This window comes from Rattus rattus, chromosome 14, assembly GCF_011064425.1.
Source record: "Rattus rattus isolate New Zealand chromosome 14, Rrattus_CSIRO_v1, whole genome shotgun sequence".
NCBI lineage: Eukaryota > Metazoa > Chordata > Mammalia > Rodentia > Muridae > Rattus > Rattus rattus.
Genome location: NC_046167.1, coordinates 3037247 through 3057246, shown reverse-complemented (window position 1 = coordinate 3057246; position 20000 = coordinate 3037247). Strand labels below are relative to the sequence as shown.

At 45.3% G+C, this 20000-nt stretch overlaps 1 protein-coding gene across 3 annotated transcripts in view; it reads right to left on the bottom strand.

The window, feature by feature from the left end:
- The window catches only part of Prtfdc1 (phosphoribosyl transferase domain containing 1), a 95745-nt gene that overhangs the window by 5653 nt on the left and 70092 nt on the right, over positions 1–20000 (bottom strand). For 2 of the 3 annotated variants that reach the window (XM_032884530.1, XM_032884532.1), the window contains exons 4-6: positions 12415–12480; positions 2154–2171; positions 744–826 (exon numbers count right to left, since the gene is read on the bottom strand). In XM_032884530.1, the coding sequence (XP_032740421.1) occupies positions 744–826; positions 2154–2171; positions 12415–12480 (167 nt within the window). The remainder of the gene's footprint in view (positions 1–743; positions 827–2153; positions 2172–12414; positions 12481–20000) is intronic. The other variant, XM_032884531.1, reaches the window with a different exon arrangement.

Here is a 20000-nt window from a genome sequence, read left to right as displayed (position 1 = left end):
AAGGCCTTCTGTAGGTTGATGTCATTATGTGGGTGAGGGCTGGCACAAGTTAGATCAAGGTCATGATTGGACAGTAAAAGAATAAAGCAGGACAAAGTTTTTGTAGGGAGGGAGAGAAGGAGAAGGAGGGAGAATCAAAATGGAGACTGAGAAGCAGGACCCAGATCCGGGTGGTGCTGAATTGCCAAGGTAGCTGGGATGGATTTCTGTAGGCAAATTTATCTTATCTAGGTGGGCAGTTTATATCCTTATTAATTGGTTGTGTGCTAATTGTGTGGATATACTGTACATTGAGTATTTAACATATAAATCTGGTTGTTGGGTTACAGTTTGTTGAGCCTTGTTTTTACCTGGTAGCTGGGACCAGAGTTCCCTGCTGGCCAGGGTTGGCCAGGGCGACTAGCAATGGGAACGGAGAGACTGCTGGGGACAGAAGATGGCGAGGCTAATGGGGTGTGGTGCCTCACTGAAGCCAGCCGCAGCTGAGATAAATTAAGGTTAGTCCTATATGGCCCTATGGTGCCTTTGACACAGCCTTCCCTCCATACCCCATTTTTTTTTTTTTTTTTATTATACCTCAATAGCCTTCCTCTCTCAGGCTAGAAGTCAGACAAGCTATTTGTCAGGGTGGTCAAACTACAGCCTCTCAGGTACAGGGCCAAGGCTCAGAACAGTGCTGGTGAGAGGATCCTTCCTGGTCTTGTTTGGAAGGACAGAGGACGGTGCCGTGGTGTCTGACTCACCTGGCTACCTTCACCATGTTGGGTTTGTATTTCTCAATGCTGCTGAGCAGGGCCTCCATGGTCCTCCCGGTTCCAACGACGTCCTTTGCAAAAAAGCAGACAAGTGCAGCAAGGCAGTCTGCACATCGTAATACTTCACCTTTGCAGGGCCATTCCTTAATAAAATGCACTTTTAATCTCAAATGCCAACCAATGGAGTCAACGCAGGAAGCACCATCACTTACGGATTCACGGGCATTTCATTTTGGAAGCTAGAGACTATGTTGGTGAATAAATCCTGTTCTTGACTCCTTTGGCTGTGTCAAAGGTTTCAGTTCAGCCTCTGGGGAGGAGGTGGGCCCTTCCTCACTGAGCGTCCCCAGGCTTCTGCATGCACAGTCAGGGACTAAATTTGGCCCGGAGGTTACATTTCACAATACAAGAGACACATGAATTTTCATGGACATGGGATGTATAGCTGAATACACTGAACGGATAAACACCTCTTCAGCCTCCCTACTCCTTAGGGGATGCCATGACTGGGAAGCTAAATGTGTCTGGGCAGCAGCTGGTGACAGCCAGGAGGTCTGAGCTCCTCAGCTGCCGTGAGCACAGGGTCTCTGCTTCTGATGAGCTGTGGATGCACAATTACACAGAATCAGCTGCCGAGATTTACTGTCCTCCTGACAGAACTCAGCTGTCAGGAGCTGAGGATAACCTCGCAGGTCTGAATGAAGCCAGGGTCCAGCGACTTCTGGCTGGATGGTCTACTTGTGAGCTGTGTGAAGCCAGAGCTGTGCCTACGGAAGGCCACACTGGCAAACGTGAGACTGTAGACTGTGAACAACAAGGTTCTTTGACTTTTTCAGGGCTGATGAGTCAAGTGTCTTGAGGGAGCATGGCCATTGACTAGGGAGCCTATAGCAGTCACAAGATGACCTTACTGTTTCTTACTAAACGGAACAACAAAAGACCCACTGCTACCAAAACTCCATAACTTCCCCTTGGATTGACATGCTAATTGACTGAATTTAAGATCTCTGAAGCTTGAGAATGGATTAAAAGCATTGGAGGTCATTGGGTGAGAAGAGTTCTAGCCTTGGTTCTCCTGTTAAATAAATAACAGTGAACGTTATTGACTAGTTCTACGAGCTATTTTACTCTCCTTACAACTGTCTGGCTTTTAAATCCACACAAGAATGGATTGAGAAATATGTGAGATTGGATATAAATCAAATAGCCACTGTCAAGTGTTGATTCTGAATTAGTTAAAGCCAGTGACTATAGTTGGCTCCTGTTCACCAGGAGTTGAAGAGCCACACAGAGTGGGGACTCAGTACTTGGGCAGTTTGATAAACGAGGCCAGCGTTTTAAAATTCTCTATTGGATTCTTGGAACTTCCAAACACAGAAAAGGAAAAGGCCAACTTACCTCAACAATGAGAACATTCTGGAGGGAAGTAAAGAACAAACAAACAAAAAAAAACTCAACATTTCAGAACATGCTTAAAACAAGCAAACAAACAAACAAAGCCCAGGTCACAGGGCGAATACAACCTTTGCTTACAGTTAGAATTTCACAGGGTGCTTTGTGGGCCTTGCCCATTCTATGGATCCAACGGTTAGAGTAGTGGTTCTTAACCTGTGGGTCACAACCCCATTAGGTCCTTTTCACAGGCCATATGCGTATCAAACATTTACAGTATGATTCACGTCAGTAGCAAAGTTACAGTTATGAAGGAGTAACAAAAGTAGTTTTATGGTTGGGAGTCACCACAACATAGGAAACTGTACTAAGGGGGCTAGCATTAGGCAAGCTGAGAATCACTGATTTAGTGGAAGCCTAAGTATTGCAGATTCAGTTTAATATCCCTTTGGAATTTCTTGATGCCGTAATTTTATTGCCTGTAGTCAGGTTAGTAGCAAGCTCTTGTCAGACCTTGCTGCCTCTTTGAAGGGACTGTGCACACAGTTATGACATCTCAGTAGTGCCATGCCCTCTGTCTCCCATTTGTGGGATGACAAGCACTGTATCATACACTACAACACACACTCTATCAGTAACAGAGGAAGTCTCACCCGATGATTACATCCTCAGCGGTGACAGTCCTATGTTTATGTGACCCCCCAAATCCCCACTGGGTCTACCCTCAGATTTTCAACCCAGAAGAAACAGGGTATTGAAAGTGTTGCCAGGGGCCTGCTGAGTCCTTTCTACCGATATGGCCAGATCCCTTGATAAATGCTCACCAGGGGTTCACCTATTTTCCCCCAAGCACACAAATTATGTTTTATCCCATTTTCTTGTTAGACAGCTTCTTCACCTACCGATTCCAAACTTCGTGTAGTGGGGAGTTGTTTTTTCTCTCTTACTACTGTGCTCTCAGGCCCTACTGTACTGCTTGCATGTAGAAGCAATGATTGTTTTCTTTAAAAGGCTAATGACTAGCAAGCTTATTAATGAATTAAAATCAGCCAATCAATTGGATTGGTAGTAATATGCCGAATGCTGTCCAATCAAATTATGACTATGTAAATATACCATTCCAGTCACCAAGCAGGGAGATACTCCTTGAAAGTAATACACTTTTACTTTATGGCTCTAGATATTATTTTCGTGAGGGTCATGTGAAGGTCAGAAGATAAATTATGGAGTAGTTTAACTTCTCTCACCATGCGCTATCTCTCACCATGTGCTATCTCTCACCATGTGCTATCTGGGGTTTGAACTCAGGCTGTCAGGCTGCGGGCAAGTGCTTAAACCTGCTGGGGCATCTTGCCAGGACCCTAATCATTCATTTATCCTTGACTTATCAGATCAGACTGTAAATTTCTTCTTCATATCTAAGACAAAAGAGGTTTAATGAATACAAATGTTAATAAGTTACCCACCCATGAAAGAACCATGGTAAAGCTGTATTTCCCTGTCACACATGTAGAAATGCCTTCTTGGAAGTGCCTTCTCCTAGGTAGGACATTCTTACTAAACCCACTTATTAAGAATATTAGTTTTATCATCACGATGGAGGGATATATTGTTTACTCTCAAAGCCCATGTGTCCTCTCCATGGCACTGCACACTAATGTCTATGTGAGGGTCAGGCCATCCTGTCCCCTAAGACTCACACTGACAGGCATCCCTTTAGCACTTTCAATATGGCTTACTGTGGCCTTTGACCTCGCACCGCAGCATGTGACTTGGACATGTATTTTCAGCTAACCCGGATGCCTTGAGAATGCTATGGTTAATTGAATTTCCCTGTTCACAGTCGCTTTTTGGTTCAGTTGTGTAAACAAAAGTTTCTTTCCAAAATATGTTAATTTACATACTTGTCTAATTAAGTAGGAAGTCCTGAAAAGAAGACTCCTCCTCTCTTTCTCTCCTCTCCCCCATTTAGAATGTAAAAATAGGTGTCATCTCTGAAAAGATTAAGCATGATTTTAAGACTGTTACCAGGAAGTGGGACTTGGATGGGTATCCATCTGAGATAGATTGTCAAAATAATTCCAACATATTTTAAGCTTGAAAGGCTTTAAGGAAGACGCCTCCTCCCACTCCGCGTATCCCCAGGTGTTGCTTTAAGGGGCAGGCACCGTGACCTCTGCACTGCCTTCCTGGCTAGAGGGCGTGGGTTTCTCGTACACGCCGCTACGTTACATTTCTAAAATTACACACGTTAAAAAGGGTTTTATTTTTTTGCAAGACTGAGACTGAATACCATGTATGCCAGGCAAGTGTTCTAGCCTCAGCCTGATATGTTTACTAACACGTTTTATGAAGCTAATTTGGTTTTTAAATGTATTCAAAGCATATTTGAAAACAGAAAATCTGAAGATTTCCCTCTCCATTCCCTCTTCCTTCCTCTTTTCCTGAAAACATACTAGGTAAGCAACTGGTCTACCATCAAGCTACACCGAACCGTGAACTTTGCTTTTAACTTTGGATATGTATTTAAAAGAAAGACTTCAAATGTATTTGTGTGTGCTTTTAAAAAGGATTAAGCTTACAGTACCATTCTCTATTTTATATAACCAAAACCTCCCATCTATCAAAAACGATAAATTCTTAGTATCACATAAAGCCAGCTGTCTTTTAAAAGGCTTTGCAATTTCTCTGCTCAACCTAAGGCTGGACATTGAATTCTACTGCATTTTGAATATATTCAGAGGGGTTCCTAAATTGGAAAATTAACCACCAATAAACATTAAGATGGGGCCCAATAAAAGGTGACCCAGTCATGTGTTCTGCCCTCAGTAATAGAGCATTGCCATCATTACAAGAGTGGCTTAGTTGCCTTAGGAGCAGATTGCTAGAAAAATGAGGCAGGTCCCCTGTCAGTCTCTCATCTCTTCCTTATCTTTCCACCTTCTTCCATGGGATGATATAGTATGAAGGAAGACGGTTTAGGAGTTGTAATTGCCCCAACCTTGGAGGCACTTGTGTTAATATCTAAAGGAACCAATCCTTGGGTTTCCGTGCACCAAGATTAGGCTCAGGGGCTAAGAGACAAATAGTAATCCATCCTCATATGGTCAGCACAGAGCTCTGATAGGAAAAGGCGACCCAGGAAGGCTTGTGCTCCAGCTATGGGGGTACATATGTGAGCAGAGTACCTAGGAAGGCAGAAGCAAGAAGATCATGGGTTCTATGTCACCTGGGTAGATAGCAAGACTCTGTGAAAGGAAGGAAGGAAGAGATGGGGAAGAAAAAAAGAAAGAACTCTGTGTGATAAATGAATAACTTTGGCTTTCACTTTCTGTAGCTCATTTTACTCATGAGACACCATCTCCACCATCTTTAAGGATCCACAGTTCTTCCCGTAACCAACCTTTCCTGTCTACTGCCTTTCATTTGTGCCGAGCAGTCTACTAAGATTCCCGCTTTTTGAGTAGGCGATGCTGGGGGATTTTTTTTCGGAACACTCTGTGCCTCCAGAACACTTCCCATCTGATAACCATGATCGCTGAATCTGAGATGTTTGCCAATTACTGTCTTAGTCATCCCCTCACACCTAGCTCACTTCCTCCCAGGGAGCCAGTAAAAGTCTGCGGGGGCTGTAGGCGAAGATTCTATAGGGACTCTCTGGACTCCAGAGTGTTGTTTCGCTGCTCTTCAGAGGTCTCAGCAAAGCCCATCACATTGAATTTTCCTCACAAAGCAGGCAAGAAGGTAGAGAGGAGTTATACGAGTACAAACGGTTCTCTTAAGTCGGCTGTTCCTACTTTTAAAGTTTGGAAACACGAAGCGACCTGCAGCAGCACCGGGGTTTTGCGGGCGTGGTCACCCTCACAGAGATTGGCCTGGCAAAGATGGGCTGGACGGTGGTTGCGGGCTGAGGGGAGGAGTGTGCATATAAATCCCACAGGGAAAGGAATGTGGCTCAGCATTTTATTTCATGTGATAACTCACAAAATTGCCATCGTCATCACCAGTGGCCACTTCTACCGTTGTTCTCAGTCCAGTCAGCGGCAGTAAAAAGGAATGCTTTAAGTTACGGCAGCCGGTGGTGAGGCGATTTGGCAGGCTTCAGTGCTTCATTCTGGCATTTGATTAGAAACTTATTTGGGGGTGGGGCGCTCGTCTCCGGAAATCTTGCACACACAGAAGCTGCCCAGCTGTGTATCTTCACGGCCGATCTGGGCCTGCTGGCTTTCAGTTTTATCCCAGCCTTTTGGGGGCTTCCCTTGGACACGACTAGAATCTCCCTGCTTTAGTGGATACACACATTTTATGAAGTGCCAGGATTAAATCAACTTGAGGGGAAAAATCAGAGTGAGAGTGTGCTGTGCAGACAGCTTAAATAAAGCGGGTAAATGCTTTTAAGTGCAGAGCGCCCACTGAAGAGAATTGAGGAGGGCTCGCTGCATTCAACAGCTCTGGCCTATTTAGAGCCATGACTCAGCCAGCCTTCCCTGAAAGTGAAAGAAGGCGCAGAGAAAGACCTGGAGGGAGAGATCCTTTCTCTTAGTTGAACTCCAAGCATCTTCCCAGGCCCCTAGAGGTTCCATGCTGGTTACAAACAGGGCACAGCTGACCAGGGGGAGCTGCTTCCAGACACTTTCTGAGGTTCCTCCTTTCAGAAAACGATGCAAGAACCATGTCTATGGCTCCCTCTTCACTTTGGCTTCAGCCCTCGTCTTCCAGGTTTGTACACAGCAAGTACTGGGGAGGGCTCAGCCCTGCCCTCCCTCCCCGCTGTACTTCCTTCCACCGCGTGTCAGGTTCATGATATTCTTAAAGATTTGTATTAACTAAATAAAATTCATAATTAATTGACTGCATTTTGCACAACATATCACGATTATATTTTTTCCCCCCTTAAACGGCTCCATGATGCCACCTCTGCTCAGACTCAGCAAGTTCATCTCTTTATTGAGACAATCAGTCTACTCTGTAAACCCAACCCAACTACATTTTCAGGTACTTTATTATTTCCTTGTTCAGTTCCTGACTTGTTTCCTTAGTCATCAGATCCAGCCCTGTCTAGTTCCCTACTCTCCCTTTCCTCCCCCATTCTAGATCTGACGCTCTTCTGTGTTATTCCCACAACCCCACCTTCTCCTTAAGATCATTGCAGTTCCAAGAATTACCATCATCATCATCATCACCACCACCACCACCACCACCACCATCATCTACTCCTCCTCCTTCTCCTTCTCCTTCTCCTCCTCCCCCTCCCTCTCCTTTTTGTGCAAAGAAAGGGGATTTGTGGAAAAACTCGCTGAGCTGTTCTTGAGGTGCTCAGCACTGAATAGCGAAGCCATGTCCAAATTCCTGGTAGGGTAGTAATATGAAAAAATGCAAATTTATTGACTGGACTGCTGGCTTGCATGGTGAGTGTATGAGAAAGAGGAAGTTAGAGAATGACCTGTAACGACCCTGCCGCCCGATGCAGACGTTTATTACAGTTTGGATTCTTCTATAACCACTCAAACAGGGACCCAGTAAGTGCTGAGTGCTTCCTAAGCTTCTTCCCCATCATGCATCGGACTCCCTGTGAAGAGATTCTGCCTACTGGGTTTCTTTGCTGTCTTGACAAGTCTTCCTGGGCAGACAAGATTGACTGGGTGAAGGAAGGAGGCCGTAGAGCTGGCTATTACAGGTTGAACATAAACTGTCCTGCCCGAAGGCTCCCATGTTGAAGGCTTTGCACCCAGGTGGTGGCACTACTGGGAGGTGGCCGTGGCTAGAGGACCTAACTTCATGACTCTGCTGCTTGGAAATGGGCCTTATTCGATGAAGGAGGTGGCTGGGGCATGACTTCCCTAAGTGATTGATGTCAGTTTGGCAGACCTCCCTACCCCCCTAGCCTCTCCTGGCCAGCCCTTCACCAATCACCATGTCTTTCTGTCATGATGTTCTGACTTCCCGCAGGCCTGGAGTCAGATGGCCATGCACTGCGGTGCCTGAAACTGTAAGCCGAAATGAACCTTTCCTCCTTTTAGTTGTTCCCCCCCCCCAGGTATTTTGTTACAATGCTAAAAAGTTTGAGTAACTTTATAAGGAAAAGTACATCTCTAAAGTTAAATGAAAATTTTTCTTTTTCTTTTTCAGTAGTGCTGGCCATTCAATCCAGGGTCTTGTGAGTGAGAGCCAGACAGGCACTCTGTCCCCCACTGCTACGCCCCCTGAGCTAGGCAGGCACTCTGTCTCCTTTTCTCTCCCACCCTTAGCCATGCAGTATTCACTTCCTCCATCTTCCTTTTTTTTTAAATTTTTTTTAAAGATTTATTTATTATATATGAGTACACTGTAGCTGTCTTCAGACGCACCAGAAGAGGGTATCAGATCCCCTTACAGATGGTTGTGAGCCACCATGTGGTTGCTGGGATTTGAACTCAGGACCTCTGGAAGAGCAGTCAGTGCTCTTAACTGCTGAGCCACCTCTCCAGTCCCCACTTTCCTTTCTAACTTTCCTTAATACGGAAGCTGTGCCCTTCTCGTACACTCCGCCCTTTCCCCTTCAGCCCTAACCCGAATCAGCTACTTGGACATGGCATTTCACTGGTACTCTCCGTTTTTGCTGCCCTCCAAACCGTCCTCTGTGAAGCAGCAAATGCGTTTGGTTTGGGATCCCATCACTCACCACCAGAGGCCTGGCCAAATTGGCTTGGCTTCAACATTCTCCCGTGTCCTCGCTCTGAGGCCGACTGAAACCATTTCTCTGATTCCTACGTAGGATGATGCACTCACTGCTCATTCAGTATTTACTCTAACTTGTGCTGGGACAGGCTGTGTACCATGCTAGGGGTGAGGTGGCGAACCCAGTGTCCCTGGCCACTTCACACTGATTTTCTGGGAGGAAAGGCAGATTTTTCTTTTTTTTAAAGACTCCTAAGTAAGCGCTAAGCTGTAAATTGTAGACAGGGCTCCGAGGGAGCTGGGCTCACATACAGATGCACACTGGAACTGGTGGACGGTGGGAGGGAGAGCAGGCCATGCTCTCGTCCCTGACAGCTGTGCAGGGAAGCTGTGCTGTACAGAGCAGACTGAGTCCTAACCTAAGGCAGGGGAAAGCGTATTCCAAGAAGAAGGCATCGCTTGTTTAAGGGGTTGGCAAGAAAGGCTTAGCTAGGGAAGGGCAGTGCCATGAGGCCAATCAAGTATGACAATGCGGTGGGGATGCCAGATGGATCAAGCAGGATTTACTGGAGTCAGGAATTTGGATCTTACTTAAAGAGCACTGGGGGAAGGCTTGCAAGGTAAACCACAAACGCCTAATTATATTTTAAGGTCAGGTAATCAGTGAGTAAATTTTTAGAGTATGTCCAAACTACCACACAAGACACAGTTACAGTGAATATGTACTACGTACTCATACTGAACATCTATTCAATATTTGACGCTCAAATTTGACTGGGCTACTGGATTTTTGTTTTGTTTTTGTTGAGTCTGGCAACTGCTAATTAAGAGGCCACTGAAAGGTTTCAATTGGCAAGCGGTGTAACCCAGTTGTATTTTAAGAAGATCCCTTGGGCAGCTTTGTGGAGAACGGTTTGAAGGTTAGCAAGAGTCAACTGAAGGCTGAAGTTCAGGGTAGCAAGTTGGGCTCAGAGGGAAATTCAGTGGGGTGGGAGTGGGGTTGGTGGTGCCTTCGGGTTTTATTGCTATAAAGAGACACCATGACCATGGCTACTCTTACAAAGGAAAACACTAAATTTGGGCTGGCTTATATTTTAAAGGTCTCATCGATTATCACCATGTAGGGAAACACAGCATGTAGGCAGACATGGTGCTGGGGAAGGAGGTGAGAGATCAAATCCTGATCTTCAGGCAGCAGAAAGAAACTGTGCCACACTGGATACAGCTTGAGGGTATGAGCCGTCAAAGTCCACCTACACAGCGACACACTTCCTCCAACAAGGCCACGCCCACTCCAACAAAGGCCACACCCGCTCCAACAAGGCCACGCCCACTCCAACAAGGCTGCGCCCACTCCAACAAAGGCCACACCCACTCCAACAAGGCCAGACCTCCTAACAGTGCCACGCCCCATGGGCCAAGCATTCAAACCTATGAGTCTAAGGGGACCATTCCTATTCGTACCACCACAAGGGGTGTCTAGTGCCTTGTAAACCTTGAAGTTGGAAGAGACCATCTAGGAGGTTGCAAAGGTGGATTCTAACTCAAGAGCTCTGGTGTGGCTCCCGAGACTCTGCATTTCTAACAAGCTCCTAGAAATCATGTCAATGAACTAGAGTCCCAGGGACACATATGGCCTCATCCCTGTTTTTGTAAATAAAGTTTTATGGGAACACAGTCATCTGCTTCCACATCCCCTCTGGTTGCTCTCAAGCTACCAGGGAGTCAAACAGCGCCAATAGTTAGTCCACACTGCCTAAAATATTTATATTTGACTCTTCATAGAAAAACTTGCCTGCCTACACTATACTTTGAGTAGAAGGGTCAAGAGTTGGAAGACAACCAGGGAGGTAAAATGAGGATAAATATCCTGACTAGCTGAAGGTGAACGAGTGTTGGGAGATGGTCAGCCCCGGCTCACCTAGCCTTCCCCTCTGCTGGGAGCAAGGCACTTGGACTTCAGTCTTCAAAATCAAGTTGGTATATTATATGAGTGGCTAGTCATTGTTGATTCATCGTAGACGTTCTTGGCACAAGGAGTTCTATTGTGCACCTATTTAAACGTGCAGAAATGTCTCTCCACAAACAGGAGGGTATAGCTATAACTAGACAGCCCTGGGCAATCTGAAAGAAACTGTCTTGTCAGCAGCCAGTTAATGTTGACTCCTGCTTGTATTCGCTCCTGCCTAGTGGTCCCACCTTTCCCCCTGAATGCACCCCTGCTAGGGTCTCTCTAACTTGCAGCAGGAGACACCAAAGTCAAGACCTGCCATGCTTTCTGCTCACCCCCCCCACCCCCACCCTCTACAGGGTCTGAAGGGCATGCCTGTGTGTGTCTATGAGGGAAATCAGGTCAGAACAAACTGGTAAAGTAGGGGAGAAGAAGCCCAGTAGAAATCCTTTCAGAGTTGTCCTCTCAGTAAAAGCTCAAACAAGATCTGGCCCTTGTGGAGTAGGCACTGTATGGAAAAACTAAGCTAAAATGACTTAAAGAGCCCTTTTAGGGTGCTTAAAGCTATGCATTTCTGAAAATCACTTTGAGTATTTTAACTTTCCTAGGCTATTTCCTGCCGTAGTGCAGTGATGTCAAATGATGCCTGCTGATAAGTTAACACTAACAAGTTCACTGCAGTTGCCATAGAACAAGATTTACTACTCCTGGAACCCACCAGGCTGTCTTCAGCAGAAGCAGAAACTGTTTTCTAGTCAGAGTCCATGCATGTGCATCCCAGTTAGCATGTCAGATATTAGGATATGTATTTTTATTAAATGTGGCTTGCTGTTCTACTTTTTCCCCATCCGGGGATTGTGTAACAGTAAGAACTGCCAAGGATGAGAGATTAAGCGTGTGTAATAGACTGACACACTCTACTTAGAAAGCTGAAGGTGTTTGTGGGTAACGACCACAGCATTGGTCAGGATACGTGAACAGAACCGAATTCTGCAGTTTCTAGTTGCTGTCATCCTTCCCAGCAAATCTACATTTCAAGTCGCACTCCACCTCGATCACCTGCTTTGCAAAGCAGTCAGTCCTCCCTGGGAATCCTAGACATTGTGTTAGATCCAAATGTCCTTTCAGTTCATAATAGTCAGGGCAAGTTGGAAACTCCACATTAAAATAAGATATTTCCCCCAAATCTAGTAGGTTTCTCTGTGATGTTAGCTCTTCGGCAACAGGCTAACAACTGTGCTCTCAAGAAGTGGCCCCCATTCCATGTCGCACATTTCAATAAACCTGTTTAAATGTCTTCCCACAGTGCTGGCTGCAAAGCAACAGACACAGAAGGGCAGACAAAAGAGAAAGCTTGTTTTGGGGTGGGGGTGCTTACAGAGCAAATAGAAAAGAAGCCGTAACGGTCCTGGGGGTTTTTGTTGTCTGGAAGAAGGCTGGAATTGGAAGCTGGGAGGATTTGGTCTGCAGCAAGTCCTAGAAGCTTTCTGCAGGCAGTGTTTTGGACAGGAGAAATCATTAAAGGGCCTCACACATCTATTTGCATGAATTAGCAAACCCGGGAGAGCTTTTGAAATGCATTTGGAGCTCTGACCTGACATGAAGGTCACATAGATGTCCCCAGAAGTGTATGCCTACTGAGAAGTTACATTAACAAACCTTTCCAGCCAGTGTTGAAAGATCCTCGCCTCCAATGATCTGCATCTCACCCATGGACCGATCGTTCTACGGAAACGGGGGAGGGGAAAGAAAAGGAAGACAATAATTTTAGTGCACAAGAGAACCTTAAAAGCACATTTTTTTTCCCATCTCTTTGGTTAATGGCTAGACTGTGCCTTGCAAATACAGCACACATAGCTAGCAAGGGCTCATGGTTGCCTATGGTTACCAAGAGCCACTTTCCTGCAGGCTCTTGAGACAAAGCCAGCTAATGACTGGCTGGCAGGAAAGTCTGAGGAGGGGGATGGACAGCTGGAGAGAGGAGAGCAAACTTAATATACCGTAGACGATACCTATCCTGGGCAGACGAATAGGAAAAGACACACCCTTGGACTTTACGGAGGTGAGGAGCTGGGGGCCCTGAGTAACTTCAACAAGCTCTCGCCCGAGAACGAGCAAACCCCGATTCCCCGGAAATGAAGCCCTTGTCTATTGTTGTCGTTGTAAACTCAGCCCCTCATCTGATGATGGGAATAATCCCAACAGACCACGGGTTTCTGACACCAGTGAGCAAGCCTTCTGTGGCTCCAGAATATGAGAACCACGGAGATTTGTTTTTTGAAACTAATCTTCTAAAAGTGAGCTATCACTCGTGTTTTCAATGTTTAAATATCGAACATTACTGTGTCCTAAGAAAACCTCACAAAGCAAGCAAGCAAGCAAGTCCACAGACAAACAGGCAAATACTTGTTTTTAAAGTGCACCTTACGAGAATCACTTAGGGACAAAATGGAAATTGAACTTGGCCTCTGTCTAATGACAGGCGCACACTAGAGGAACTCAAGCAGCCAGACCCAGTCAGTCTGCTCATGACCAAAACAAGAATGTGGTGATGTTGCAATGTCTTGATCCAACTGATAAACCTGCGAAGCTCATCCCCGTCCTCATCCTTGTTGTAGTTATGTGTGCTGTGCTGAGGCAGGAGGTCTGAGGCAGGAGCTGTCCTCAGTTATCGCAGACAGACCTTCTTATGCCAGGGTAGCAGTCTCTTATCTTGAAAAGGTTTTCCCTCCTTCTGGAAACGGTCATCCCATAGGGTGAGGCAGGCCCAAGGCAGGGCAGGGCAGAGAGAATAGCTGAAGGCTACTCCCAGCCTTAGAACTTCAAGTCTCTCAATCTAGTTCCTAGAGGAACTTCCTGGAACTGGGTTGAATTGGATTCTGCTGCCTACAGGTAGGACTTTCTATTAGGATACAGAATTCCTTTGTCAGGGGACTGGTTGTCTGGGAAAGGGAAAAATACCGATATGCCAGTTTGGCCAGTGAAGTACCTTTGTTTGACCAAAAGAAAAAAAAAAATCAAAAGTGGAGAGAAAGAGAGACCTTAAATATTCATACCTTTAATCTCAGCACTAGGAAGGCAGAGGCAGGTGGATCTCTGATGAGTTCCAGACCAGCCTGGTCTATAGAATGAGTTCCAGGATGGCCAGAGCTACCTAGAAAGGCCCAGTCTTGAAAAACCTAAATAAATGAATAATGAATGAATGAATGAATGAATGAATGAATGAACTAACTAACAAATGAATGGGTCACTTGTACTTGCTGAAACATTTCTCCTTAGAGCAGCATTGGATGGAAAGTCTGAAGGTGAACTTTTAAGTTAAATAGTCTGATCCCTGAAAGAGAAGGACACTGGACATCCAGAATTCTAGGCTGTTTTGTACTGGTGAATACAGCCACATTCACAAGCCGATCTGGTAGTGGCTAAGAACTTTGAAAAAAAAAAAATGTCAAATGAGGGCGGAAGAACCATCTCAGTGGCCAATTGCTTTTGCTACACTCCTAGAGGTCCCATGTTCTATTCTCAGACCACACCTTCAGATGGTCATGTCAGCAGTTCCAGGGGATCTGACACCCTCGGTGGCCTCCAGGGGGTACTTGCAGTCATGTGGCATATGCAAACACACACACGCATAAGTCAAAATTTTAAGAAATCTTTGTCTAGGGAGAATGCTTTCTTTCTTTTTTTAAAAAAAGATTTATTTTTTTATTTATTTAAATATTATATATAAGTACACTGTAGCTGTCTTCAGACACACCAGAAGAGGGCATCAGATCTCATTACAGACAGGTGTGAGCCGCCATGTGGTTGCTGGGAGTTGAACTCAGGGCCTCTGGAAGAGCAGCAGTCAGTGCTCTTAACCTCTGAGCCACCTCTCCAGCCCTATGGGAGAATGCTTTCTTTTTTTTTTTTTTTTTTTTTTTTTTTTTTTTTTTGAGCTGGGGACAGAACCCAGGGCCTTGCGCTTGCTAGGCAAGCGCTCTACCACTGAGCTAAATCCCCAACCCCAGGGAGAATGCTTTCTTATCACCCCCAGGGGGACTGAGACACATGGCTCAACATGGGAAGATCTGCATATCAGAGTCAGCTATGTTGTAACCTGCTCCAGGAGAAACAATTTCAGATCAGGGATGTGCTAGCTGGGTGCAATTGCTGAAGTACAATGCAGTGAGATTCACGGCTCAGAAACAATTCTGTTATCACAGCCACCTTGTTGAACATTTATCTCTACCCTATTGGTTTTGTATTTGTTTTGTCAACAACAACAACAACAACAACAACAACAACAACAGCAACAACCACCTTCAGAAAACTAGATACTGTGCTCAAAGTCACACAGCGTGCTGCCAAGAGAGTCTCGTTTACAGAGGCCTTTCTTAGTCCAAGTTTCTAAATATGTTTTTAATATTAGGTTTGTTCTTAACCCATCTGGAAGTTATATCTTCCAAGTGTGTATATAGTCAATTACCCTGACACCCTTTACTGAATTATGTATTTCCCCCCCTATGGGCTAGAAATGCCAATTTTTAAAAAATCATAATTTTTTTTTCTTTTTTTTTTTCGGAGCTGGGGACCGAACCCAGGGCCTTGCGCTCGCTAGGCAAGCGCTCTACCGCTGAGCTAAATCCCCAACCCCAAAAATCATAATTTTTATCCTCATGTGTAAGGGTCAGTTCCTACATTTATCCAATCTAACACGCCTGTTCTAGTATTAGTCAATTCGATATGCCCCACTCATTAATTTGACGTTCCAATTAGTTATAAATAGGAAATAGTGAATTAACCTTTCCTCATACTAAAACTTTATTCTTCTAATTTCCACAGTTCTTAAGTGTCTTAGTATCTAGTTGTAAATGATATTTTTATGTCCTCTGGCTAGCCCATATAAAACACACACAGTTCCGGCACTAGATTTACAAGCTGAAAGCCTAGATTGGGCTTTTTTTGAGCTGCTTTAACTTCCATTCCAGCCACGCGTCCCTTGCTACTCGCTATTTCTCCAGCTACGTACGCATGGTCCATCTCCTCTCACGACTGTTTCCTCCTCCCCTTGTCTCCTCTTTTCTCTCTCGGTCTTTCCTGAGACCCCTCACTGGGGCCTCAAGTCCCGCCTTTCTCTCTCCCTACTGCCCAATCACAGGCTTTAGCTTTTGTTGACCAGTCAATGCTCAGAGCAAGGTTTATACATTAAACGCCAGTGTACATGAAACTTTGCTCTTCTTGGGACGACTAGATCTTGGGGTACACAATTTAGCATTTGAATACATTGTAGCACAAGACCAACCCCAACATATAGTAGGGGTTTTGATTTTTTTTTTTTTATTTCTGTTTTATACTTTGGCTATTTTTGCTCCTGCTCTGTCTCCTTCCAGTGGGTTGTTTTGAAGATCAAATGGATTGATTGATATGGAACACTGGAAACAGAGAACTGCATTTGGCCAGCCTTTGGCCCATCAGACACGTAATGCTATTGTTGGATGACAAGCACCCCAGCACTGCCACCATGTTAACAGTGTGGTCTCCAGCTTGAGGAGGCAGTAGACCCTTTAAGGGCTTAGCAGAAAAAGAACCTGTCCCTGGGGGCTTGTTTTTGAAAGTGACACTGGCACCATGACCCTTCCCCCTGCTCCACCTCTCAGTGTCACAGTGAGTCACTGGTCACGGTGTCAGCGGCAGGGCTCCCATGCTCCCTCCATGATGAGCTGCATCACCACAGATCCAAAAGCAATGGAGCCAATCAACCACAAACTGAAACCTCCAGAACCGAGAGCCAATACACACTTGTCTTGGTTGTAGGTTGATTTTCTCAGGTCATTCGCTACAATGGTGACAAGCTAATGAAACGAGAACTTCATTATTGTTATTTTTTCTTTTAGTTTATTAGAAAACAGCCTCCTCCTAGGCACTGAAGAGTCTGCAGCTCCTCCGGTTTAGTGACTATAAAATTAAGTGAGTCTTTCTTCCTTTCTTTCTTTCTTTCTTTCTTTCTTTCTTTCTTTCTTTCTTTCTTTCTTTCTTTCTTCCTTCCTTCCTTCCTTCCTTCCTTCCTTCCTTCCTTCCTTCCTTCCTTCTTTCTTTCTTTCTTCTTTCTTTCTTTCTTTCTTTCTTTTTTTCTTTTTTCTTTTCTTCACTTGTTTTGTGTTTTGTTTTCCGGTGAGACAGAAAAGGGAACTGAGAGATCCAACCTTTCCATCTGGATCAACCTTGGATCTCGACCAACCTTGTTGCTTTGATCCCGTTCCGCTCTTCCTCTGGCTTTTCAGAAAGTGGTGATCAGCTCCTGAGCTATCTGGGACACGATGGCATCCCCTCCCCTGGGCTGACCTTCCTCTCCACAGGCATTCATACTTTCTCTGCTCTGTAGTGCCTGTGAATTTCATCAACCTGTCCACTTTCTAAAGCTCAAATGCTGACCTCCCCGCCCATGGAGGACTTCTCTTTCTCCTTTCAGTCCTTGCTCACATACATTTTATTTCTTTGATCTTATTCTCTGGCCTGTGTGGAGGCCTAACATTCCAATCAGCTGGGTCATTCACTTGGCTAAGGGACCACACCTAGAAAAGTGAGCTCAGTGGGCAGAATAATTAGTCCTTTAATGAGATGCTGTATTTTTCCTTCCTATTATCCCCACCCCTACTGCAGTCGTTCACAAAGCTACAGAGCTTGTAAGTCTACGCCACTTCTTTCCGTCTCTTCCCTGAGCAAGCTTCCCTTCACGCTTTGAGTTGCTGCAGCATTTTGGGCTTCTCTCCTCTCTCTCTATAGCCTTCCATTCTGCCATGGGCTGCTTGCTGGCCATGGGTCTGACCTCCCAGCATAAACGACATGGCCTCTTTGCTCCTTCTCCTCATCATCCTTCCCCTCCAGACATCAGGAGCAGTTTCCGGCTGCCCTATCTTGACTTTCTTCTAAACTCTAACGGAATTGTGCTTTCTTCTGCTGTTGTCTGTCCTTAAATTCTTTTATGGTGAGATTGGGAACTCGAAGAGGGGAGTCATGATTTCCTCTGGGTCAATTCTAGCAGGCTTCAGGAGGTAACAAAATTAGTTGTAAATATCCAGTCCGTTGTCTTCATCCAGGACCTAAATCTAATGGTTCCCAACTATCACATACAACTAGCATACAGGACCATGGTAGGTGCTTGTTTTCAACTTGAGGTCACTCATCCTGGTTCATCTGACTAGGACGGTGTGTTCTGTTCCTGCATCTCTAAAGTAGATATGCTGGCCTCATAAAGCAAGCTGGATACTCCCCTGCCTCATAATTTAGAAGAGTTTATCTGTTCATTAAGGTCCAGGAGAGCTCAGACTAAGTGATGGATCCCAGCTCCATCCTAGATCTGCCTAGAAGACATGGCCCAATCCCTTCCTCGTATCCTAGAAGCAAGGAGCACACAGTGAGTCCCAGAGCAGCATGTTGGAGTACAATAGCTGCAGGGGCAGGAAAAATGGACATCGTAGTATAGATGCTGGGGATAAAGGAAGAGTAGACAGAGTGAACTACTAAAGGATATCTCTGACATTTAACTCAGTCATCCTTAGAAGAAATATTAGTTTAGTGACCTGCCTTGCAGCAGGTGACTTGATTCTGTATACAGAACTGGACTGCTTAGCTGTCTCTCAGTGGAAAACAAACTGAGGAAGAGTAACGACTGAAAATATCCTGTCCTACTGAAGAGCTGAAAGAGGAAATCCAGGAATGCAAATAAACAAAAGAACCATTCTCCAAGCCACTCATTTTCCAAGTCAGAGCAATTTGCTCTGAAACTTCTGTGTTGCAAGTATCCCCAGCCTTCTCCCCACCACGGAAGCCTCTACCTGTGGCCCGCTCACACTGGCTACCGATGCTCTAGGAAATGGACAGCAGTGCATAATTTCGTTCCATGAAAACTCAATGACAGCAGAGGGAAGCGTCTAGTTAAGATACCGCACAGGGCTCAGAGCGAGTCCTTCCTTTTCAGGGCGTTTAATACCAAGCCAGATAACGAGGGTAACTAAGCTGTTTGTGTCCTAGTTTTCCAAGCATGGAAGTGAGGTCGGACATGGCTCTTAATTGGATCCCTTAGTTCTGTAAGCTGCGTGGGATGTCACAGCACAGCAAGGATACAACGCAGAGCCTTGTGCATCATCTGCTACTGTGCGGTCTCACTTACTGAATTCAAAAAGGTGTGTGTGTGTGTGTGTGTTTGTGTTGACAAATTTCCGTTACTCTAGAAAGGGATGGAAATTGCCATGCTAATGTTTGGAGACTCATCTCATTGTCTTACTGCTTTACGCAGGCCCTCTAGGTGTCTCTCTCTCTCTCTCTCTCTCTCTCTCCTCTCTCTCTCTCTTCCCCTTCCTTCCCTCCTCCTCCCCCTCCTTTCTTTCTTTCTTTCCTTTTCTTTCTTTCTTTCTTTCTTTCTTTTTTCTTTCTTTTTCTTCCTTCCTTTTCCCTTCCCTTTTCTTCCTTCCCTTCCTTCCCTTTCTTCCTTCCCTTCCTTCCTTCTTCCTTTCTTTTCTTTCTTTCTTTCTTTCTTTCTTTCTTTTCTTTCTTTCTTTCTTTCTTAAATACTTTTTTGCTTCTGTTTTTGTTTAGAAACCCATTTTGAGCATCTCTGGGTTGGGGGAAATGATAAAGTAGAAACTAGAGACAGCATAATCAGATTGCTAGTGTCCACTACCTTAGAATAGACCCTCGGGTTCAAGTTATGGTGTCCTCCCTTTTTTCCAAGACAGGGTCTCTCTGTGTATCCCTGGCTGTCCTGGAACTTGCTCTGTAGACCAGGCTGGCCTCAAACTCACTGATCTACCTGCCTCTGCCTCCTGAGTGCTGGGATCAATGGTCTGTGCCGCTATACCTAGCCAGGGGTTCCCTTTGAATATGTGCATGAACCTGAAGCAATTTAACTTCAGCATTCCTGTGCATAAAGAGACTGCAATTATGGTTTGTACCTCAAAGGATTATGGGAGGGGTGGATGGATTCATGAGCCCTGAGCACTAAGAAAAGCACCTGGCATGCAGCAGTGCACAGCACTTGCAGGACGCTCTCTTCTTACCGTCTGCCTGTGGTCTGAAGCAACGGGTGCACCTGCCACTTCCTAACTCTGGGTTCATGGCTCAATCTCTGTTTGGGTTACTCAATACACTGAATACGTGTAAACCATGCGCTCAGTGGTTGTGGCCCACTGCTAATGACTGCAACCCACGGCTGGGGACTGCAATACGGGAGCCACGCGGTTAAGAACGTGTGCTTCCAGTGACAC